Genomic DNA, 25,887 nt, shown 5'->3' with positions numbered 1-25,887 from the left:
CATTAGATAAGGTTTTAGAATAATAATTTAAATTCGAATCACACCATATTTAAATAATTAGATAATTAAGTTTTATTTTAAACAAATATTTTTTTAATATATTTAATTTATTAAACATGTTACTGGGTCCACCCGTATAACCTAATCATCAATATATCCATATGTTTAATTTGACATTTTAATATAATTAGTTAAATGGACTGCGCTAAGATTAGCAGTTTTGTTACTACATACGTGCCTCAACATAATACAATTAGACACAAGTTGCCAGGTCTACATTTATCCTTTTAATTAGCAAAAATAAAGAAAAGAAAAGTCAAAATAGACAAGAAGGTGAAAAAATGAAGACTCAATATCGGCACTGATGCAATTCATATATTGTAAGCAAGTAAATCATCAAATAATTGTTTAGAACAATTAAACAAAGAAATTCTTATTGTAAAGGTGTAAGGCCATTTTGAATACATATGGAAATCACCCCTGGGAGAAACTTCATCCTAAATTCTTAAAAGAATAATCAGTTAAAAACCCACTTGAGTATGGATCGATAATGGCCTACTACTTATCTCTCTAAGATAAAGTCAGACGGCGGCACAAAGGAGAGCAGGTCTTCGTTTTGTCCTTAATTAGAAGAGCAGGTGCAACAAGTAATAACAAATTTTGCTTTAGTAAGGGAAAAAAAGACATTGACATCAGGGATATGAATTTAATACTTAAATCAAAGACCAAAAACTTTCACTTGGAATATATAAGACACAACCCTTTCCTCTCCAGCTGTAGAATCCATGGTTTTCCTTGTGTATTTTGACAAAATTCTTTGGTATTTAGTGTTTTCCCAAAGTCGTCTTGCATGTTAGGTATGGCCCTTTGATTATTACCTTTTTTTTTTTTGTTTTTTTGTTTTTTTGTAAAAGAAAAAACAAATATTCTGAAGAAATGACCATGGAAGAAGCAACCTAAGGGCTGAAGCTTTTTGTACTATAAATAGCTACATAGATGCAAGCTATGAACTCACAAATAATCAGGAGCAACCTGACGAACACACAATAGTTTTACAGAGATAATATTTGGTGGTTTTATAAGTGTCGGAAAAATGGGGCTGAAGAAAGCAAGTTTGATATTAGGGTTTTTGGGGTTTATGCTTATGGATGGACTGCTCCTTTGCATGGCCACAGGCAACATTCATTACTATGATTTTGTTGTAAGTTTTTCTTTTTTTTCCTTCTATTTTTTTATATGGGTAGTTCTTATCTAAATTTGATGTATACATCACAATTAATAGAAAAGTGACACGTATTATGGATATTTTACACTTTGATATTAAATGATTAACACATACTCTTTCATTTAAAATTAATAAATATGTATCAATCATTTATTAATTTGGTGTATAGATGGAGACATATACCAAATCTAAGCAATAATTTTCCTTTTTATATATAGACATATATACTTTTCTTTCTATATCAACCTTTAGATTTAATTTGTTATATGCATGTCATATATATTAATCTTTTTAATATTTGAGATATAAAATTATTCTTACATTTTTTTTGGATGAAATAGTTATTTTTTTATATAGTATCGAACATCTATGATTAAAAAGTCTAGAATTCGAATTACTCATATATTTACACTATTAATTAGATATTTCGACATAAAATAAAATAGATTTGTACTTATTCATGCTTTAAGTTCAATGAGCAATCACATGTGTTGAATATATTAAAAGTGTAAAAAACTATTTTTAAGATTTCATCTAATAGTTTGAATTTTTAGATAAAGTAGTTCTCTAAAACTTAGTGTATCTTTTTGGACCTTTAAGTTATGAGATTTTAGAAGTTTGTCTACTAAATTATTTATAGACACATTCAATCAAGATTAAGAAATTAAGAAATTATTATACTAAGCCACACCAGATAAACCGCACATATAAATTAACATATACGATTGTCACATTTTTGCTAACACCTTCTACATAATATAGGACAAAATTGACCAATGCCAACCCTCAAAAAAGCACAAAAAGAAAACTGAAACTGCATTATGATAATAATATGATTTTTACTATTTTCTAAAGAAAAGAAGCTTAGATAAGTCAGTTTCTGTATTATATAAATTGTGGGTCTAAAATTCTGATTGATGGTTTAACATTTGCAGCTACAAGAGACAAAATTTACAAGGTTATGTAGCACGAAGACAATGCTCACTGTCAATGGGAGCTTTCCTGGACCAACAATTCAAGTTCACAAAGGGGATACGTTTTATGTAAATGTCCACAATCAAGGCAACTATGGTGTTACTATACATTGGTAAAATCTCTCTTTACATATATCAAGTTGGAGAAAGAAAATGCAAATAATTTACCTACCTGAGCATTTAAAGAATAAACAATAAGGATACTTAGTTGACCATACTAAATATTATATATATATATACACCTTTTCTTGATCACAGGCATGGAGTGAAGCAACCAAGAAATCCATGGTCAGATGGTCCTGAAAACATTACGCAGTGCCCAATTCAACCAGGAAAAAATTTCACGTACCAAGTCATTTTAACTGACGAAGAAGGAACCCTATGGTGGCATGCACATAGCGATTGGACACGAGCTACCGTCCATGGCGCCATCGTCATTTTGCCTACTGTTGGCACTACTTATCCATTTCCTACCCCTTATGCACAACAGACAATTGTGCTTGGTAATCATATGCAATTATTTTACTTATCAAAAACAAAAAAGATACAACGTATTTTCATATTTGACATAATTATTTCGTAATAAAAAAAAAAGAAAAAACTATCAGCCATTATCTATTATCACCCTCCATATATAATTTGATAAATTTTTCTGGCAGCATCATGGTTCAAGGGAGATGTGAAAGCAATTATTGACGAAGCCCTTGCAACCGGTCGCGGTCCAAACATCTCTGATGCTCACACCATCAACGGCCAACCAGGAGATCTGTCTCCATGTTCCAATAGTACGTAAAAGATTCTAAATATTTAAAATGCTTAAGATATTTTCAGCTGTAGTCTCCAGACAACTATTTTCTCGTTATGAATATATCTGATTTGCTTATGTTTCCTGTTTGTTGCAGAAACAACACACCGTTTCCTAGTTGATTATGGGAAGACATATCTTCTTCGAATAATCAATGCTGTTATGAATGAAGAACAGTTCTTTGGAATTGCAAACCATAAACTAACAGTTGTAGGACAAGATGCTGCATATATTAAACCAATAACAACCGATTACATAATGATCACTCCAGGACAAACTATGGATGTATTGGTCACAGCAAATCAGGATCCTAGTTATTACTACATTGCTTCCATCCCTTTCTTTGACAGCATTGTCCAGTTTGATCGGACCACCACTACAGCAATTCTCCAATATAAAGGCAACTACAATCGCCCACCCACAATACCTTTTCCAGCTTTGCCTAGTATTGACGATGAAGAAGCTGCGTCCAGTTTCACTAGTCGTCTGAGGAGCCTAGCTACCAAACACCACCCTGTTAATGTCCCCAAGAAAATTAACCAACATCTCTATGTAACAATTGCTCTCAATCAATTGCTCTGCCCTAATGCATCATGTGCTGGGCCAAATAATAATCGGCTAGCTGCAAGCTTGAATAATGTTAGTTTCGTCACACCAAAAATTGATATACTTGAAGCCTACTACAGGTATTACCTTTTTAATTTCTATTTCACATATAATATATTGCCATTTGTTAGTATATGGGTTGATAAAAGGACATATTCTTATTGCGTGAATTGGGCTTCTAGAGTTCAAACTCAAGATCTTTGGTAAACTTATGGTTAGGAAATTAAACCAAAACAGCACTTCAAAATGCTTTCTACTGGTAAAATCTAACTAAAATGTGTTATAGAAAAGCTGGTTTCGATCTGCTAAATAAACAGACAAGATCCTGTCTGCCCATTTAATGAAAATAGGATATAAGTAACTATATTTACCATCTTTATGCAGGAGTTTGAGTGGGGTTTTTGACAGAGACTTCCCAAGTTTTCCACCAACGTTTTTTAACTTCACTGGAGATACAACAAATATTTCAGCTTTTACAGCCACAGGGACAAAGGTGAAGATGCTAAACTATGGAGATGCAGTTGAGCTGGTTTTCCAAGGGACTAACATTGGTGCTGCAGCAAATCACCCAATGCATCTGCATGGATTTAGTTTCTATGTGGTTGGAACTGGTTCAGGAAATTTCAACAAACAAACTGACCCTAAGTCATATAATCTGATTGACCCACCAGAAGTTAACACTGTCGGAGTTCCCAAGAATGGTTGGGTTGCCATAAGATTTTTCGCTAATAATCCTGGTAAATGACTCTCAATAACACTTCAATTCTCGCAATTAGATACATATAACTGTACTTTTCTTTTTTAGATTCTTTTTTTCCTTTTATATAAATTTACCATTTTAGGTTAATGACATTACACTTGGTATGAAGAGAAAAATATAAACTTTTCAACCTCTTACAATTTCGTCCAAATATTTTTAAACTTATTGCAATTTTATTAGCAAGAATAAAGAAGAAAGTTGATATAAAAAGATTATCATATGGAAAAAGACACATGTCAATTAGTTAATTTTGTAAATTGAGATAGAACTACAGTTAAATTATCAAATTATGATAGAATCAGAAAAATTGAAAATTCTAATCAAAGTTTTAAAAAAAATTGAAAAAAATTGAATTATGATGATCATTAAGCTTTCTAAGAAGAGAACGGATTAGATCAAATTTGAATAAGTTCATGAGTTCAACACATAAGTAAAAATGAAAATTTAAAAGATTTTGGAGTTTTTTCACAGTATTATTAGACTGTTTAGGTGTATTTATTTCTGGGTATATTTTATGTATATACAAATAAAATATTATGTTACTATAAAAAAGAATGAAAATTTAATGTGAAATTGTGGTGGAATTACAATATCAGGGGCATGGTTCATCCATTGTCACTTAGAGCGGCACGCAAGCTGGGGAATGGACACTGTTCTTATTGTGAAAAATGGCAAAACGACTGCTACAAGTCTTCGCAAACCTCCTGCACACATGCCACCTTGTTCTTAATCTGCTTCTCTTATACTTATTGTTTAACACCTTAAATTAGGTCACAACTATTTGAATAAGTGTGAATCCATCAATGCGATTATAATTCAATCGAAATCAATTAATTCTTTGCAACTGTTACAATATCCTTGAAAATTTATGTAATTTGTTTTTATATGTATATAAATCATAGTCGTGTAGGCCTTGATTTGCATTAGGAATTCTTTTATTGGATCTTGATTTGTACAAGTGATTGAATAAAAGCCCATTTTATGTATCCAAATAAATACATAAAATGTTTTGTTGAAATATTTTGTAGTTTATAAAATAAAATAATTTTAAATTGAATAGTAAAAATTTATCTTTATATTTTTTTATTACATTGACATAATTTCTTTAATATGTAAATCGGCATCTGAATGCTCACTCAGTAGTTATATAGACATATAAATTGATATTTAGATTTTTAAATAAGTTTGATTATAAAATTATCACCAAAAAATTCTTAGTATTAGCATTCTAAATCTACTTGAATCCATAAATATATCTAAAATGAAAATTCAAACATCATCATTAACTCCACAAAAGGAATTAAATACTCCATAAGCTCTATAAGGAGAATCAAATACTCCATGAAAGAAAATTTAGAAAATTTCAATAATAAAAAAACAAATACTCCATACAAATCTTTTTCTTTTTTCTTTCTTTCTTTCTTTCTTTCTTTCTTTCACCAAAAAAGCAAATGGGAATTGAAGAAAAAAAGTGGCAATCGATAATGGAGAGAGGAAGTGAAAAGAGAAAAAAGAAGGTGGAGTGGTATAGATAGAGAATATTTAATGTTTATGTGAATTTACTGATCAGTTGACCCAAAATCATTACATAACTGAAAGAAATAAAAAGTATTGAACAAATTAAATTTGTCAATTCAGACCCTTAATTGAAAAACAATAAAGATCTAAAGGTTAAAAAATTTGAATTTATATAACTTCTAGCAATTTTTAATTTGGGTAAAAATGACTTGAATTGCACAAGCTTGGGCAATTTTAACCAATCCTCAATTTTGGTCAAAAGGATATAAAATGGCATGAGATGAATAAGCCATATAATCATTGAATTTATTCAATTTTAATTAAAATTAGGAATTGACCAAAATTGAAAATAATTTTACAATTCAAACTAATTTTATCAAAATTAAATTTGAAATGTTTTTAACTGTAAATCTTAAATATATATTTATTTTTATTAGAAATTTTTTTTAGCATCGAAGAGCAAAGGAAATATCCTAAAAAGTACAATGCCAAAAAAATGAAGAAGCACCTTCTCAATTACAAGCTGATCTTTCCTAAGGTTCAAATCCTATTGAGCAATACCATGAGCTACCTTATTACAAACTCTTGGCACATAATTAATCGAAACACTAAAATAATAAAAATTTTGAAAAAAAAAATTAGACACTATTCATGCAATTCTTTTCTTTTCAAAATTTAATATATAGTTTAAGTGGTAAGAGCGATTGCTTTTAGGAGATGAGAATGGCTACCTTCTGTATTTAATTCTAACATATATGTTTAATATTCTTATCACATAGAATTCAAAGTTATGTGTAATTTTATAATTTTTTTGTTACTTTATTGATTAATAAATTTCATTCCTAATTAAACACCAAATCAAATTCTAGAAATAACATATTAAATATATTTTAATATTATATTAATTAATAAATAATGTTCTAATACTAATTCTATTATAAAAATATATATCAATTATATTTTGATATTATATTAACTAATAAATTAATTTTTTAATTAAATAACAATTCTAATTTTAGAAATCAACATCTTAAATTATATTTTTAATATTATATTATTAATAAATTAATTATTTAATTATATAATAGATTTTAATTTTAAAAATAGAAACATAAATTATAATATAATGTTAAAATTAATTAATAAATATTTTAATATAATTTTTATATTATTGCATTGATAAAATTTTAAAATAATATAAAAATGGTTAGTTTGTTATTATTTTTTAAAATATTATAAATTAATATTAAAAATTAAAATTTATATTAAATTTATTTATTAATTTAATTTTATAATCGAAATAATAATAATTGTCATACAAATGACTAGCTCTTATTAATTTGTGGCATATATTTATAAAATGGTAAGTACGTGTATAACGGGGGTAATGTGTGGTAGATGGGTATATTGCTCAAATCAGGAATTTTATGGAAGATTAATTTTTACGCAAAAAGGGGCGCTATAGTTAGAAAATACTCATATTTGTCTTTCCTCCCACTTTCTTTTCTGGTCATTTGAAGCAGAAGAAATGATGGAGGAAAAGGCATCAAAATCCTCTAAATAAAGCTTATAGCTTAATTGGGTGTGTAAAAAGCAAGAAAGAATGAAAGTGAAACTTGAGACTTTTTAAGAGCAGGAGAGTATAAAACGGTGAGGTGGTTCAAAATATTGTGTTAAATTGACCAAATTGTGTGAGAGGTTATAAAACCAATTAATCTATAAGGGTTAGTGGGTATTTTTAATCATTTATATGTTCAAAATCTTTATTGAGAGACTAGTCATTTAGAGATTAAGATCAAGATATATATATGATTTTATATTTTTTATTTTAATTATATATTTTTATTTTAATATAATAATATATATTTTTTAAATTATTAAATATATATATATACTATTAATTTGTGTTGATGTGACTCTTCAACTTAATGGCGGTACTAACTACTATTAGTCTCGTTTAAGTCATCACAACCTGAAGTTAGATCCTATAACAATATTATATCTTAATTTGTTTAGAAAGAAAGAGTGGTGGAAAAAAGAAAAAATATTAATTTTTCATTAATTTTGAGGAATTTTAATTATAGATTTGAATAATACTGAAAGATTTTGCTCTCTTATAACTTTTCAATAAAAATGATTTTGCAATTATGTAGGCAACCACATCCTAGCATGAGGCACATGAAATAAAGTATAATTATCTTTCCATTAGATGTGCCATAAAAGAAATTACTCGCAAATCTAATTAGCAAGAATTTGAGTGAATTTTAATCATTAATCGAATTTGGGTAAAGCACCAAAGTTTCCTACACTAGAATTAATAGGGTAATGTATATACTGAGCAAAAAAACTGAGCAAAAACTTGAGGAACGTCTAGATAAAATAGTAAGATTATCCAAGAGCGTCTACATAAAATAGTAGGAATTTTTTCTAATTTAATTAAGATTTCACGTTAAAATCTTAAATATGCAGTTACGTTAAAATTTTTAAAATAATACTTTATTATTTATAAATATTCTATCAATATAATTTAAATTAATTTTAAATATAAAATTACCGATTCAAAAAAAAGTTAGCAATATCAATTGAGTAAGAGGACAATCCTATCTTTGTCCCGTAGCATTTATATAGGTTTTTGGCAATTTGCCATTCATGGAGACTCGAGTTCTCAATCTTCCACATCATAAGTGGCTGAACATTCATCACTTATTACGTACATTCTGCATCATGTTTTTCCAACCCAAAGAAAAAAAAACCAACTCAATTCAATTCAATTTTATTTAATAAATTTTCAATTCGATACACCTTTCTATATATTTTTACTTTTTTTTCCCTAAACTCTAAATCCATCTATTTTATAATTAAAAAAAAAAACAGAAATTCTATTCATAAAATCTTTCAAAAATTGAATATAACTAAACTAAATTTTTAATAAATTTAATAGAATTTTCCAATAGATTCTAGTCTTATGAAATTATTTTCCTATTACGATAAAACTACTTTTAATTCAAGTGTATTGATCCTTTATTTTCCATTTTTTTATTCTCTATTCTTTTTATTTATCTCTTCTCTTTTTTATTTTCTCCTATTTTTAACTCTATAAATTAACTTTTAAATGAACTCTATATTACAGTAAACAAAAACAATTCTCTTGCAAATAAATTGATTAAATTCTATTAGAAATTCATCTATAAATGAAATAAATTTTCTCTACGATTTCAATTAAATGCAATGTCTGCTCAATTTTTTGTTGTATTCTCCCATGAATCAGAAAGAAAAATACTTTTGTCAATACATCTACATCTCAACCAGTAAGTTTCAGGGAAAAAAATGAACTGACATTTCTTAATTTTATTTAGGTGTTCTGTTTTGTTATTCTTACGTCTCAATACATCTACTTCCCAAAAATGTTAAACAATCCTGCTTTGATGGAAACAAGCACACCAAATCCTCTTAATTCACCAACTAATTCTTCTTCTTCAATGACTTCTATTAATCTAGCATCAAATCTCTTGAAGTAAATATCAGACCAAGTGCTAAGGTAAAGAAAGGCTTTCTTTTCTTTTCAGAAGACCATGTTGCTAGCTATGAAAGCCTTCATTTTCCAGATCTTATTGTTTCTACTCTCTGTGACCTTCCATTGCTCAGCTTATTCTAATTATCATTTTAAGGTAACAATTACAGCCATTATCCTTTACTATATTGTTCACTGAGCACTCTACAACTGTCAGTAAGAGTATCAACCGGAACTCCTTTAAATATGAACTGATAATCGATAATTAAGGGCATTAGTTTCATATAAATATAATTAATGTACATGGGCGTGTGTGTATATATATATCTTGATTTTTTCTATGCTCTTATTCTATAAAATTATGGTCTATTTGGAATTGCTATTGAATGTTAGAAAAGTGGCTTTAAAACTTTATAAACTGTTTTTTTCAACTTTCTTTCCCTAAGAAAATACTTCGCAAAAAAGAAAAAGAAATTGAAAAGCTGTTGGGCAATTCTATGTGTAGAAAAATGTATAGTTTTTTTTTTTTTTTTTTTTAACAATGTATAGTTGTTCATTTAGTGTACAATTAAACTAAACTTGGGGTTAAATTATTTTCAAAGGTGAAAGAAGCTACATACACTAGATTATGCCACACGAAGAAGATCCTGACTGTAAATGGGCAATTTCCAGGACCCACTTTGCGAGTTCAAAAGGGTGAAACGATATTTGTCACGGTCTATAACAGGGGCAGATATAATATTACCATTCACTGGTATTCATTTCCTTCAGAAAGAAAAAAAAAATGAATGAATTAATATTATTCTCGATCAGTAATTCTGCCAGTTCTATTTATACTTGTATGCTAATCATTTTCTTCCAGGCATGGAGTGAAGCAACCTAGAAATCCATGGTCAGATGGTCCTGAATACATTACACAGTGCCCAATTCAGCCCGGAGGAAAGTTCAGGCAAAAGGTAATTTTTTCAGCAGAAGAAGGGACCCTTTGGTGGCATGCTCATAGTGATTGGCAACGAGCTACTGTTCATGGTGCTATATTTATCTATCCAGAACATAAAACTTCCTTTCCTTTTTCAGCACCTTATGCTGAGGTGCCTATCATATTAGGTAACTCTTGCCATCACCCAACAATATGTATAATATTGCATTCTATTTATACTTCAGAGGGTTGCTCAAATTTATACTAATTTCCAATCGAATGACAGAACAAGAAAATATTTGATTTCATCGATTGTATTACTATTAATGGTGGAAAAGGGATATTGTAGGAGAATGGTGGAAGAGGGATATTGTAGAAGTTTTTGAGGATTTTGTCAGGTCAGGAGGAAGCCCCAATGTGTCTGATTCTTTTACTATTAATGGTCAGCCTGGCGAGTTGTTGCCATGCTCAGAATCAGGTATTAATCTTCACAGCTATACTTAAATTGATCATATGTATTTAACTCATTGTCGTGTAATACAATTAATTGCAGGAACATTCAGGATATCGGTGGAGGAACACAAGACATATCTGCTCCGGATGGTAAATGCTGCAATGAATGACATTCTCTTCTTCGCGGTTGCAAACCATAAGCTCACAGTCGTCGGAGCGGACGCAGGATACACCAAGCCAGCAACCAGTGATTACGTAGCAATAGCTCCAGGACAAACCCTTGATGTATTATTATATGCAGACCAGGAACCTGACCATTATTACATGGCTGCTAGGTCTTACACTAGTAACCCTCAAATCCCGTTCGATAACACCACCACAACTGCGGTAGTTCAGTACGTTGGAGACTATACTCCATCTTCATCTCCTGCCTTACCATTACTTCCTGCCTTTAACGACACAAATGCAGCCTTTGACTCTTTCGGTAGCCTTAGAAGTTTAGCTACTAAAGAACATCCTGTTTCTGTTCCTCTACATACTGCAGCAAAAATTCTATCTACTGTTTCTCTGAATACATTTCCCTGTCCTGGAAATCGTCCATGTGAGGGTCTAAACGGTACCATTTTTGCTGCTAGCATGAACAACATAAGCTTTGAGCTCCCATCAATTGATGTGCTTGAAGCTTATCACTATCATATTAGAGGGGTGTTTGGACACAACTTCCCTAGTCAACCGCCTTTGTTTTTTAATTTTACAGAACCCTTTTTGCCTTTGATTTTACAAATACCAACAAGAGGGACAGAGGCTAAAGTGTTGCATTATAATTCAACTGTGGAAATTGTCTTTCAAGGGACAAGTTTGCTTGGTGGCATAGACCATCCTATGCACCTTCATGGCTATAGTTTCTATGTTGTTGGATGGGGATTTGGCAACTTTGACAAAAATAAAGATCCTGAAAATTACAATCTTGCTGATCCTCCCTTTAGAAACACAGTATCTGTGCCTATAAATGGCTGGGCCGCCATCAGATTTAAGGCTTACAATCCTGGTAATTAATTGCTACTATTATTATATTGATTCATTCTATTCTATCATAATAAACAGTAGAATTACACGTGTATATGATACAGAAAAATGATTATGAGAGAATATGCGCAGACTTTTACAGCATTATTTGGTTTATCATTATGATTTGTAAATTTGAGATTGTTGATGTTACAGGAGTTTGGTTTCTGCATTGCCATTTAGATCGGCATCTTACTTGGGGTATGGAGACTGTTATCATTGTTACAGATGGTGAAGATTACAGATCAAGCTTGCTGCCTCCACCACCAGACATGCCCCCATGTTAAATGCTTTATTGGATATTCTCTCCTTTCATAAAATTTATATATATATATATAAAGCTGTATGATCAGAAAAATAATTATCATGTTCTCCAAAGGTGCACATTTTATGTTTCCTAATAACTAATTAATAATTGTAAGACCTGTTTATTTATGAGAATACAACAAATACTTCGTTTAATTTTTTGAATTAAAATTTAATATGATAAATCATGTTTGTATAATTTTTATTATTGAATCCTTCTTTCATTCCTTTTATTCCTATTCTTAGACAAAACTATAGTCTTTTTGTTACAAATAAAATAAAATTAAATAAATACAAAAAGAGAGTAAATTTTAGAGTTCAAGATTATGTTTATATGTCTAATTGTTGAATAGATTTAATAAGATAGGCTATTTTCTATACGGGTCACTGATAATATGAAGTTAGAGAAAAAAATGTTTAAACTATATTTTTCTAATGCCACCTCATCATATATCTTAAAATTCATTAATATTATTAAAATTGTAATTAATAATAATTTAGTTATAAATCTAGATTTTAATATATTATTTTTATAAAATATAAATTTTGATGATCATCCATGTAATTTATTCAATGCTAACTAAAAAAATTCTCCTGTTGTTAACATAATAATAAAATTATAAATAAAAAAATATGATAAATTTTTATAATATAGTAAAAATTTTGATGACCGTCTATATAATTTATCTTATAATATATGCTGTGTTTAAGGGAAAATAAAATGAAATAATTTTGTTTGGGTAAGGGGGAGGGTGAAAGAGAAAAAGAATTAGATGAAAAAAAAAGTGGTATAGGGATAAAGTGAAGCAATTAAATATGTTTATGATGTACACTTGTACAATTCTTAAATATTGTGTGGGACTTAATTTGTGACCCATTTAGATACCCACCAAGTTCATATGCTTTATAGGTGATAAAAATGGTGGTTTAAATTGTTATGCAAACACTGGTTGTGCAAAGACAGGGGCGCTGTTATACTAGTCCAATATGTTTTATTAATTGAACATCAGTGGTTCAGCAAAATAATAATAAAAGCAAGAATGTCTGAATGTGAGTGCTGAGATTTGAACCTCAAGAAATCTCCCAAAGCTTTTATTGCTATATGCCTTCATCTTCGTCTTAGTTTATGCTGTATCAAGAAAATTATGCAGAAAAGAATTATAAATTTCAATAGTTTTATCATTAAGAAATTAAAAAGTCAAAGAACAAGTAATGAATAAGAAATTCCTATTAGAAGTAATGAAAGAAGAGAAAACTTACTCTTGGCATTTGGTGGTATTAGAGACAGGAATATTAAAGTCAACCCCGCACTTGTTAGGGAGGGTAGAGGCAGCATCATCCCTTATATTTGGGTGGCGGGCCGCAGCAGCCTTAACACAGTCGCATGCAACTCTCCGATCAGCGGTGGTCGGAGCAAGCCTCTTCAAATTCCTGACCCCAGCACAACACGCAAGAGAAGGAGAAGAATCAAATCCTATAAGGTATGGCATGCAAGTGCCTAATAACAAGTTCACTTGCGCACAGTCAATAGCCACTCCTTGCATTGCCATCAATTGAACCATGATAACTGTAACACCCAGCACTGATATAATTATTCCCTTCATTTTTCTTTCTGCTTAGGTTTTCAAGTGCTTTGCCTAACTGAGATTTTGAATTATTTTTTAAGATTAAGTATTATAAAATTGTGGGTCTAAATATATAGCCTCTTCACAGATTATGAAGTCTAAAATCTTGTGGTTATCATTATCATGCATTCATGCATGGAAAATGAATGTTAGTTGCATTATTTTGGCATCTTCTCTACTTTAAAATGTCACTTGCTTCCCCACTTTAACTGTAAAGAGGATGAGATTTTGGATCATTTTTAAAACTTTCCTAACAGTTCCTAATAAGGTTCTTGAAATGAGTGATGATCAATTTGTCAACCATACTCCAGTTCTGTAATGTTGTTACGTTGAGCTTCTTGAAATTTCATTTCTTATTGAACTCGATAGCCGATGGCTAAAAAGTATATGGTGCTAAAGAACGGATCTGTCAAACCAAAAGGTAAACTTAAGGCATCATTTTTCAAGCCAATGTTCAACAATTTCGTTTTGCAGGATGGAGGCCACCATTAGACCAAGCATTTTGCAGAGTTAATATTCCTGAAGAGGAAGAGGGCCCTTTGCTTATGAAATTTTCAAGTGGCCATCAAACAATAATGGGCGTTTGATAATGGAGATTTCTCGGTTCAAAAGTGATAAAAGTAGCAACAAGATTTTTAGGTTTTGACATGGTTTCTCAAATTTGAGGATGAATGCATAAATAATCATCAAGATATGTTTGTCGGTTTATCATATATGAAAATGGTAATTGGCTCCATTTTGTAGTATGGTTCATAGAGTCCGTTTAAGTGTAATAGACGGTCTCCATGTTAGAAATTGATGGGGAAATAAACATATTAATCAACCGCCTTAAAAAGAATTTATAAAACTTATACCTTGTTAATTCTCTGACTAATTTTTCACTGACTAAAAATTGGTGTTTAAGGCTTAAAGCCATTACCCATTACCCATTACCAATTGATTAAGATTGTGCTCTACCATTATAGTGGAACCAATATAAAATGTATTCTTCACCTTAATGATTTAGTTGTTGAATTCAAGTTGAATAAAACTTAAAACCTTTTCTTAATTTGTAACTAAAAGAAAAGATCCATTTTCAACTAACTCTTTTATTAACCATTTTTGTAAGGGCTGCAAAACCTCTTTGTTTAATTAGATCAAAGTGCTCTCATTTTTATTTTTTTTACAGGTGCTCATCTTTTATATATACAAAGGAATAACTTATTAAATTTATGTAGAATATAAATTATAAAATAATATAAAATTAATAAATTCAAAATAAATCACATGCATAAATCTAAAATATATAAATTACTATATAATATAGAAAATTTATCATAAAAATAAAAATTGAATACTTAATTTTCAATTCAATGAGTGATTGCTCTGGAAAAATTATTTTCTGAAATTATTTATGATGAATATGCTTTCTTTCTAATAGATAATACAATTTTCACTTTATTTTTTTTTTGGCCGCACATATAATAAAATTTCATTGTATTTAATAATTTCTAAGATTTTCAAATTTATTATCAATTATAAGTATTAAAAAAATAATAACGTTATATTTGATTGAAATTTATTAAAAAAATTATTTTATTTATAAGTAAGTTTTCTATATTCTATTGATTAATAATAATTATAGAGTTTATTGAGAGAGAAAATAAAATAAAATAATTAAAATAATGTTTTAGTTTTATATAACCTATTGGCTTATAAATGTAGAATTCATTTAAAAATTCTATCTATTATGCTAGAAATTTAAATTATTTATAGTTATTTCTATTGATCCAATATTAGAATTTTACATTAACTTTCATTTCAACCAAATGCATAAACTTTAAATTAATGACTAAGTTCTATAAAAATTTATAAGTTTTACTTCAACCAAATATAATCTATAAAAAATAATATAAAAACAATTATATTTTTTAGAAATACTCTTTCTAATAATTAATAATTACAACAAAGCTTTTCTACATTTTATGAATTATTAAATAATAAGATTATAAATTATCTAATAAAAAAATTATTTTCTCAAAAATTCATCAATTAATAAAGTTATTAGTTTATTAAATTAAATATAAGGTTATCAAAATACATATATTCAACACCTTAAATTTTTTTTTTTATTATAAATGAGGAGAGAAGAGTTCAAACTTGCAATTATTCAAGTAAAATTGAAATATGAATTCATCTTCAAACTAAGCATTTAAGTGCAATTGAATGCTTAGTTTGATTAAAGCATAAATACACATTGTATAAAAATGAAATTCTTAAAAATAAAAGACAACAGAAATCGTAATTCTGTAGATCAAGATACATAGCCCTCCATCATTAAATTATTAGTCCAATAGCAATTTCTTATTCGGATGTAACTAAACAATACAGAAGGGATGCATCCAACGGTTTATGTCTCACATGCCTGCATCTTAGTTGATCCTGACCAAAAATTTATAAAAGGATGAGAAAAAATAAAAAGAGTAATTAACATTAGTTTCAAATTTAAAGCAAATAATCAAGCAATAAGAAAACAAAAGACCAAACTAGTTAAGCAACTTAACTACAAAAGAATATTAATTCTTATAGAAATAATGTATAGATGGTCATTGAATTTTGTATTTTATTTTATTTTAATCATAAAATTTTAGTTTGTTTCATTTGAGTTATTCAATTTTAATTTTATCATTTGGTAAATAAAAAATTGATATATGATAAAAATAATTAAAAAAATGTGACATGCTAAATATTTTTTTATTGGTAAGGTGACGAAATTATAATTAAATTATTATGAATAAAATAAAAGTAAATATAAAATTTAGTGATTATTTATATTATTATATCAGTTAAATTACTATAGCAATATAAACATACACAAATAAAAAGGAAAAAAAAAGGGTATTTGACCTTTCAATGAGACTACATAATTAGAAACTATTTAAATTAATCTTAAATAAACTAATATTTATACAGTTTTCTGATTGTTAAAAATATAAAATTATTCTTAAAACTATTTTAGATGAATTAGTGGCTTCACATTTCTAAGAAGGGAAAGTTCTTCATCTACTATTAGTTGGTAAGAGAAACTTACTCATGGCAGTTAGTGGTTTTAGAGATGGGGACATTAATGACAACCCCACACTTATAAGGGAGGGAGGAGGCAGCATCCTCCCTTATATTTGGGTAGCGAGCTGCGGCGGTCTTGACACACTCACATGCGATTCTTTTATCTTTGACGGTGGGAGCAAGCCTCTTCAATTCCATGACCCCAGCACAACATGTAAGAGAAGGAGTAGTATCGAACCCTGTCAGGAAGGGAACGCAGGAGCTCAGTGCCTTGTTCACCTGCCCACAGTTAACTGCCTCTCCTTGCATTGCCATCGCCTGGAGGATGATTGCAGCAGCCAGCACTGATATCACTGCTCCTTTCATCATTTTTGCAGGTGTTTCCCTCTGCTGCTTAGTTAATTTTGATGAGATTTTCTGAGCTTGTATTTGTTCTTGTGAGATTGAAAGTGATGAACTGGGGTGTTCTATATATATATGTGTAGCCTTAGCCTTGTGCATGGATCATGGAATAGGATGTTGGTTACATTCTTTTTGGCTTCTTCTCTAATTGGGGACGCCACTTGCTTCACCTGTTATCGTGAAGAGGATGAGTTTTTGGACGAGTCTTTTTCCTTCTCTTCTTTTCCTTTTCTTTTCTGGCAGAATGCATAATAAACGTCTCTTAGTGACTCTAATAATTTAATTTTTTAATTTAAATTAATAAATTCATGAAATCTATTTTTATAAATTTTTAAACACTTATAAATAAAAAAATTAATTTTAGTTTTAATAATGTTTGAATACTTATATATTGATATAGTGAATAAAATTACATGTAAAAAATATTTAAATAATATAAAAAAATAAATAAAAATTTATATTAGATTAATATTAAAAATTATAATGTTAAAAGTGACCAAATATATAAAATTGAGGTGCGCATTTGTCTATTTTTCTAATTATCCTCCTAAGTTGCAGCAGTTTCTGATGAAGAATTTGTTAGTTTTGGTGACAAATGCATCACTCATTTCAATGTCTAAGCAACACGTGTATATGATACATGTTCACACACTGCCTTCTTTCTTATTTGGTTTTTCCTTTTTTCTTTAATATCATTTTGCTTAACGGGTCTGCATAACAGCCAATCTTCTCTTAATGTTTCTTGACTGGGAAAATGTAAATTTCTCACAGGAAAGAAAGTCACACAATAGAATTTGCATTTCTTTGTAAAAACAGAGAAAAAGTTTCATAATCCATATTTCTGGAATGATAGATTTATTTCTATATTTTCTGTAGACACATTTGTAATTTTATTTCTTATTGATAAAGGGTGTTATATAATAGGTTGAAAATATATGCTCGTATAGAGTAAATTAAATATATTATTCATCTTAATTAACAGAATGGGGTTTTATTTAATTTTTGAATAAGATAAATTCAAATATTATTAAGATCCAAATTTCAAAAATAATTTGATGAAGATTACATTTATAAGATCCGAACTCAGTATTATAGGTAATGATGATTTTAAAAATTAGTACATAAAAAATCAATCAGTGAATTTTAGAGTATTATAATCTATAGTAACATTCATTATTTTTATATATTTATTTAAAAAATATTTAAAAATATTTTAGTAGGTTACTTTATATAAAATTATATAATACTAAAATATTTTTACATCAATTTCTCAAAAAAATATGTAAATTAATTTTAAATTTTATAATTTTATTCAATAAATAAATAAAAATATTCAAAACAGCAGCAACATTATAGAATTCACCAAATCTTCCTATATAATTCTTCACATTCTAATTCTCGACTCATTGCACATCTTTTCGTAACCAGGATTTGCCAGAATTCATATCCTTTGTGACCTTTTTCTTTTTCTTTCTTTCTTGTTCTTTCACGGATACCTCCATGGGGGGAACCTCTCAGTCTCCTTTGAGCCCTTCTGGAAAACCCTAAGACCTATCAGAAAATGGGGATTTGATCTCTGTAAAACCATCAATAGCCAAAGCTTCTATAGGCCTATCACCAACGAAACCTTCAAATGGACCTGATGTTAGAATACTAATGGCTTCTCGAGATTAGGTTTTTCTTTTCAAAAAATTCCTAAATTTTAAATCTTTAGTTATTTATTATTATGCATTATATATTTTAGCAACGAAGCCGTGAGAAGTCGGACTTTGGCGGGGGCTGAATTCAGTAAACAAGCTTCTATATATTCTGAAGGCCCCTTTTATCTTTTCTTCGGATACACTCATTTTCTCGTTAACTTTTGAGTCAAATGAAAAATCACAGAGAATTTAAATTTGGCCACCATCAGATGTGGTTTCTGTTTCACAAATATTGCTCCTCAATTTATGTAGTGTCGTTTAATTAGGTGGCTTACCGGTGATCAAATTAAATAAATATTATGAATTACAGCAGAAAAAAACGGACAAGGATCAATTCGCTCTAAATTTATGTGAAAAAAATATATATTTAATTTAAATTTCTGCAACAAATAGCTCTTATCAATTTATGTCCAAAAATCAAATACAATCAATTTAAATTTTTCAGTAAATAATTTCTAAACTTAAATTCAAAAATTAAATATACTCAATTTAAATCTTTTTAAATGTAAAATGACATTAGATTTTTAAATTTTAATTAAATTATAAAAATTAAAAATAATATTTATTTCATTAACTTAGTGATACAACAGCGTGTTTAAATTTGGCATTGTTAACAATATTAAACTATTTATTGTTAACTTGCCAAATATGCTATAAAATCATTACATTGAAAAAACTAAATAACTTCCTTGTTCAACTCCAACTGATTGGAGGCAGAGAATTAGGCTGAGCTAAAAAGAATTGCATTTATAAGAAAAAGAAAATCGACAATGACAAATTTTGTAAACTTATGCTTTCATCTATTAATTAATTTTGATTCACAAGCTTATAAGTATTTATGTAGATGTAATTAATTTTATATACCTAGGATTACCAAAGAATTACCAAAATATGGAGAAGTTTAACTTTGTAAGTGCCAAAAACAAAATTTCATATCTATTATAACTTATCATTAATTTATATCATTCGACATACTATTATAAAATACATTTAAATATAAATTAACACTCAATGATCATTGCTAATACAAAAAATTAATGACATAATTTATTTAACGATTTAATTTATTAACTATCAACTATAATTACCAGCTATCAGTCACTAGCTACTTGTTGCATTAATAAACCGAAGTAAAATAAGTCTTTTAAGTTTTCTTTAGGATAAAGCTATCATAACAGTTAGACCTGTCGTAGGTTTTAGTACCTTCCTAATCCGCACAATCCTTCTAAAATAGTTTCGAATTTAAACGCATATTTTTTACTTTAAGATTGTATGAATCTGAATTCAAACTGAAAAAAGTTTGATTATTTTTTAGTTGAGATTGAAAATATTATTTCTTTACAGCCTGCCTAACAAGCCTGACTAGTCTAAAAATTATAAAATAAAAGCTTTTATTTTTTATGATGAGCTAGGAGTAGTTAAAATTTGAGACCCCCTTAGATGAGTCGGTCCAAATTCGAGTCTAAATTTAAAAATTTCAAGCACAATTAAGCTCGGCTGGACAAAAAATTGAATAGACAGTTTTTTTTTTTTTTGAAATGAGATCTAACAACGGTTCTATTTTTAAATTGAATAAATTAAATTACTTTTTTCAATTTAACTTTAATTTTTTTAAAAAATATTTAATCGATGGTAACTTAATTTGAATTTTTTACAAAAAAATAATAATTTAAATTTATTCTATTTCTCTTTAAAATATTAATTTAAATTTTAGAACAACTAAGATATATTAGAATTCTTCCTTTTATTCTTTGTTACAAAATCATAGTAATTTATAACATCATATTTAACATTTTTACTTTTGATATACAAATTTTGCGTTACACAATAAAAATTGCTAGTACATATTTTATATTTAGTATATTAGTATTGTTCGTCACATGCGTTATGTACATAAATTATTATTATAAATGTCATAATATTAAAATATTTAATAAATTAATATATAATAAAATATTTATTAAATATATTTAACTATCTTATAAGTATTTTTTATCATAAAGTAGAAATTCATATGTTATTATATACTTTACAAATTTAATGAATATTTAGCATTTAAATATATTGGATATATAACTTATATTTCAAAAAGTCTTTTTCTCCCATATTTCTAAAATGAAAGTCTCTATCTTCGTTTATAAAGAAGTCATTCTTTTTTGGTTTGTAAAGAGTCTTGTAGAAGGTGCTACGAGCACAAAAATTGGGCTAAAAGTCCAATTTAAGTATAAATATGTGGATTTCTCCCATTGTGCGCGAAATAGGCTTAGCCTAATCCAACCTAATTTTTAGTATTTTTTATTTATTTATATTTATCTTACCTTAAAATGTTTATTTTTTTACTAAGTAATTTTTAATAACTCAGTCATCTATGTTTTTGCTATAACATTCAATTAGTAGAGAGAATATCTTTTAAATATTTTATGAACATTGTATTATAACATTATAAAATTAATACTATAAATATACTCCTTCATTAAGTATTTCATATAATAAGCTTTCTATTTTTTTTCTCTCATTTTTCTTCTTTTTTACTTTGCTGGATTAGAAAATTTTCTGTTACTGCTTGTTGAATCCTGAGAGATTACAAAATAAATTCTTAAAGATAGTGTCATCCTTGCAAGCCTCAAGCTCCACCAAAACTCGTTTTAAACTAATAAAGTATACTAATAAAGTATTATTTAAACTCCATATATATATATATATATATATATATATATATATAGTATGAGTAATTTATCAATCTTTTGTAGGATTATAAATCTATATAAAATGGAGCTACTTATTCTAAGTACTAATTAAATCATAAACAGAGGTGGAGAGAACTAATTATATATATATGTCCGCTATTTAATTTGTCCATTTGAAAAGTGGCAGCAAAGAAAGGGATAATTATAATTTCATTATCTTACTTTTCCAGTGTTTCTATTTCACTACTTGAATTTTTTTTTTATTTAATCAAGTATCTTAACCTGTTAATATATATATATATATATATATATATATATATTATTATGGTGTCTTATAAATTTTACAAATTAAAATAATAATTTAACTCTTTTTACACATAAGATGACCTAAATATCCTTATTCATTCTTACTTACAATTTTTTATTTTTTTATTTCTTTTATTTTTTTATAATTTTTTTTATTTTTTCTATTTTGTATCAAATCTTCTTTTACCACTAAAGAAAATATCGGATTAAATTATTGTACTTTTTATTTATTTTTCTAAAAAAATCTACAAATCATCTTTTAATTCTAAATTTTTTTTTTAAAACACTTCATCCTTCCTTTTTATTCTTTTATTATTTTGAGGTGAAAGAATATATTTTATTTTTATATTTTGAGGTGAATGTATAAAAATAAAAAAGAATAAGTAAATGACATTTAATTTTTTTAATTCTTATTTGGATAAATGAGAAAAATAAAATAATTTTACTTTTTTCTTTTAATATTTTTAAAGACAAATTAATTTTAAAAGGAAAAAGGCACAAATGAGCCCTTAACATTTGGGTCGAGTCTCACATTGGCCTAAACATTAATTAGGCTCAATTCAGCCCTTAAATGAATTAAAACGCCATTTTGAGCCCTTCATTTCACGTTCCATTTAAACAGAGAATATTGTCGTTATTGTTTTGCTGATGTGGGGTAATAAGCTGGTGACATGTCATTGTTTGGACCTTAAAAGAAGATAAATAATGGTCACATAAGTGGGCTTTCTCCCTGTTGTTCTTTCTTCAAATTGGAAAAAACCCTAGAAATTGAAATCAAGAATTACAGAAAAATTACAAGGATTTGGGTACTGGAATTCAATGAATAAGTGGATAGTGTTTCTTTTTTATCTCGACATAACTATATGATAGCTTCTTCTTCATCTTCAAATATGGAGCTTATAAAGGGGAACAAATGTACTGTAATTGTCAAGGAAAGGGATTCAAGTTGAAGGCGCCTAGATGGACTTCATAGATAGATGAAAATCCTAGAAAAAGATTTTATGGCTGCAGTAATTACCTAGTAGGTTTGAATTTATGTAAATTAAATAGTTAATATTTGTTTGAAAATAACAATAGTTCCTATGGTTATGTTTTGCAAGTTCAAGATTGTGGATACTTTGAGTGGCACGATGAGCATTATAATGATAGGGTTAAGGAGTTACTTAATTAGATGAAAATAGAGAGAAGGTATTTGTTAGCTCAAATTAGAGAATTAAGGAGTAGTAGAAGAGGAATTATAGAAGATTCTGCAATTAAAACTAAAATCTATAAGTGATGAGCAAAGTTAAAAGTGCTTGAAGAAAAAGGAGACAAAGTGTGAAAGTATAAGGAAGAAGATGATAATAGCTTATATTGTTGTTTTGCTCTCTTGGATTTTATTCGTAATTGTAATAGTGATACAATCAGTAGCTTGTAATTATGCACTCTTGATTTTCATATAATGAAAGCTATCTTGGATGTTTAGATGTTAAATTCAACCACTTCACTTTTTATATTAGTATGTTTGGTACAAAATGGAGACATGAATAAATAGACATATTTACATAACAAGAAATTCATTGTATTTAAGCCAATACAACTTATAGTACCCAACATTACTGCTAACAAAAACAAGATAATACTGTTAACAAGTAGCCAAAAAATGGTGCCCAAAATAATGCAGTTCTAATGGAACTTGATTCAAAGTCTGAGTTCTAGTTCCTATGGAACTTGTAACAACAAAAAATATAACAAATCCATTTTTGCATATTATATTGACTCATAATAGCACAAAAATTTAGTGTTTGAAATTCATGGAATAAGTTCAATTATGTAGTTGATGTGGTAGTTTTCACACTTGCTTCATTGGACTTCCTTCTTTTTTGGGCCTCTTTTGGTGCTCTCTTTGTTCATGGAACTACCTAGTGGTAATGACAGGATTCCCTCTCCATTGCAAGCCAGAAGGTTGAAAGGGCAAGTCATTTGATGCATGTATGACTTATGATCCATCTCCCGTAATGTTAATACTCCTTGAAGCTGTTGGCTCAGACATTGCAGGTGAGTTCCTTTTTAATTCTCTCTCGCATGGAATTCGAAATCTGATTTGAGGATCAGTTTCATGTTCCAATTCCACATCAAGCTCTATTATGACCTTCTCACTTGACATTCCTGGCTATTAGTACAAAATCTCCACAATTAACTATCACAAGTGGTTTATATGCACACTAATATTCAACATCATAAAACATACTCACATTGAAAGTTGTCTGCCTCGTTCTCAAATCAATATAACAACCAAAGCCTATTGGTCTTTTGGAATAGGTAGAATGACCATCAGCAGTTGTTGTTAGTCTATTAGAACTTACTGCAGAGGCACTTGGTGGTGGTCTACTGGCATTGGCAGCTGATCTTGTAGTATTAGGTACCTAAAGACCAATAAGCAGTCTTATGAATGTAAAAAACTAAAAAGTTAGAATAAAAGAAATAATTGCAGAATAATTACATGTGTGCCTTTATTAGGACATCTAATCTTATTATGTCCTTCTTGCTGACATATGCCACATCTTTGCTTTTGTCCCTTCTTGGTAAGTTTGCCAACTTTAGAAGTTTCTAGTTGGTTCATTTGATCCCTTTATACTTTCAGTTCTAGGTCTGCTACTCCTTTTTATTACTAAAGGAGGTTCAATTGGGAGGTACTCTTGACACTTCGTGAATTTCTTTCCAAGCACTGGTAGAAGAGGTGATTGATAAGTTGCTAAATATGAAGATCTATGGTAGAATGCACTAATTCTAGAAGTTGGGTCCACCTCTGAATGATACAGTGCACATATAGCATGAGGACATGGGATGCCAGTGAGTTCCCATGCTTTACATATACATAACTCCTTATCCAAAAACATAGTATGCTTGTTATCTCCTTCCCCAATCTTATAGCCAAAATCACTATTAAAAATAATCCTACAACTTATTGCTTTCTCTTTGTTATCTTAAAACAGTTCCATGCATGATGGACTCAACTCATGATATCACTTACAAACTAGCTTTTTGTTTTATGCAATTCTATTCATTACTTGTAATCTAATATCCTCTAGCATACTTATAATTGGTTTATGTCTAGAATCTAATACCCATGAATCAAAACACTCTGAAATATTTTTATCTACCATCAATGATTTGCACCTAGAATTAAAATAATCTCTACAGTAATTGTGGAGGATACCCATTCAAATCTTATGCTGCCCTCTTAGTCATAACTCTAAGGTAATTCAAGTTGTCCTTAAAGTTCTCTTCAGAAGTACTCTATGCACATATACCCAAAACTTCTTCTTATTTTCACCTCCTCTCTACTTCTTCCAATTGGCATATATATACCTAACATACTATCTATGCTCAGACTCAGAGAGTACATGTGGAACAACATCAATCATACCCTAACAAAGAAACAATAGATTAAATTACTTATGCAAGCATATATAGTATAAAACAAAACAAAATAATAAAGGTATGAAGCTAACCTTTTGCATTTCTGAGATTAATGTTAGTTTTGAATCATCTCCTAGTTCAAGCTCTTGTGTTGACCATGAAAGGAACCACATCCAATTATTTTTGGTTTTCTTATTAATAATTTCTCATGCAATAGGTATCATTCAGTCATCTACATCCTTATCCACAGCAGTTAGGAGTTGACCCTTACAAATCCGCAGCCATCCAAACCTATAATAGGTCTACATGCCCTTTTCCATCCAACTATACATGCTTCAAACATTATAAGCATCCTTCTAAACACCCTCCTCCTTTTCTTCAATGCATCTTTCCATAGTTCAATTTCAGCTTTGGTTCCAGGATTGCTCTTTCTTAAGGCAGCTGCATAAGCTTCTAAGCATCCAAACTCTACCCTAAAGCTCCCATCCAACTCTTATATGATTATTTTCTTTGCCCTTTTACACTTTGCTATACTAACATTAATCTTCAGTGCAGTTTTCAGCTTCATCGTTTATCTC

The 25,887-nt window shown here is 28.7% G+C and overlaps 3 protein-coding genes across 3 annotated transcripts; 1 reads left to right on the top strand and 2 right to left on the bottom strand.

The window, feature by feature from the left end:
- Positions 1-990: 990 nt before the first annotated feature.
- On the top strand, positions 991-12,123 carry LOC8281428. Its single transcript, XM_048371245.1, has 13 exons — positions 991-1,201; positions 2,161-2,312; positions 2,458-2,702; positions 2,859-2,984; positions 3,102-3,690; positions 3,995-4,347; positions 4,967-5,094; positions 9,455-9,556; positions 10,002-10,153; positions 10,262-10,506; positions 10,668-10,796; positions 10,872-11,819; positions 11,993-12,123. The coding sequence occupies exons 1-13, from the start codon at positions 1,094-1,096 to the stop codon at positions 12,121-12,123; spliced, it is 3,408 nt and encodes a 1,135-aa protein (XP_048227202.1). The 5' UTR covers positions 991-1,093.
- A 994-nt stretch (positions 12,124-13,117) lies between these two features.
- LOC8281426 (non-specific lipid-transfer protein A-like) lies at positions 13,118-13,825 on the bottom strand. The gene is made up of 2 exons (XM_002527079.3): positions 13,403-13,825; positions 13,118-13,271 (listed from the first exon to the last, which is right to left on the bottom strand). Exons 1-2 carry the CDS (start codon positions 13,744-13,746, stop codon positions 13,262-13,264), a joined length of 354 nt encoding a protein of 117 aa, XP_002527125.2. The 5' UTR covers positions 13,747-13,825; the 3' UTR covers positions 13,118-13,261.
- Positions 13,826-15,899: 2,074 nt separating this feature from the next.
- Positions 15,900-17,265, bottom strand: LOC8281425 (non-specific lipid-transfer protein B). Its single transcript, XM_002527078.4, has 2 exons — positions 16,838-17,265; positions 15,900-16,188 (listed from the first exon to the last, which is right to left on the bottom strand). Exons 1-2 carry the CDS (start codon positions 17,179-17,181, stop codon positions 16,179-16,181), a joined length of 354 nt encoding a protein of 117 aa, XP_002527124.2. The 5' UTR covers positions 17,182-17,265; the 3' UTR covers positions 15,900-16,178.
- Positions 17,266-25,887: the final 8,622 nt, after the last annotated feature.

Source organism: Ricinus communis, chromosome 2 (genome assembly GCF_019578655.1).
Source record: "Ricinus communis isolate WT05 ecotype wild-type chromosome 2, ASM1957865v1, whole genome shotgun sequence".
NCBI lineage: Eukaryota > Viridiplantae > Streptophyta > Magnoliopsida > Malpighiales > Euphorbiaceae > Ricinus > Ricinus communis.
This window is presented reverse-complemented; position numbering and strand designations above follow the sequence as displayed.

What these genes read in the sequence shown, in the direction of transcription:
- LOC8281425 (XM_002527078.4), bottom strand. Translation starts at nt 17,181, where the DNA reads ATGATGAAAGGAGCAGTGATATCAGTGCTGGCTGCTGCAATCATCCTC.
- LOC8281426 (XM_002527079.3), bottom strand. Translation starts at nt 13,746, where the DNA reads ATGAAGGGAATAATTATATCAGTGCTGGGTGTTACAGTTATCATGGTT.
- LOC8281428 (XM_048371245.1), top strand. Translation starts at nt 1,094, where the DNA reads ATGGGGCTGAAGAAAGCAAGTTTGATATTAGGGTTTTTGGGGTTTATG. An exon ending in TTCATTACTATGATTTTGTT is followed by an intron (nt 1,202 to 2,160) that starts GTAAGTTTTTCT and finishes TAACATTTGCAG; the next exon opens with CTACAAGAGACAAAATTTAC. An exon ending in ATTTAAGGCTTACAATCCTG is followed by an intron (nt 11,820 to 11,992) that starts GTAATTAATTGC and finishes TTGATGTTACAG; the next exon opens with GAGTTTGGTTTCTGCATTGC.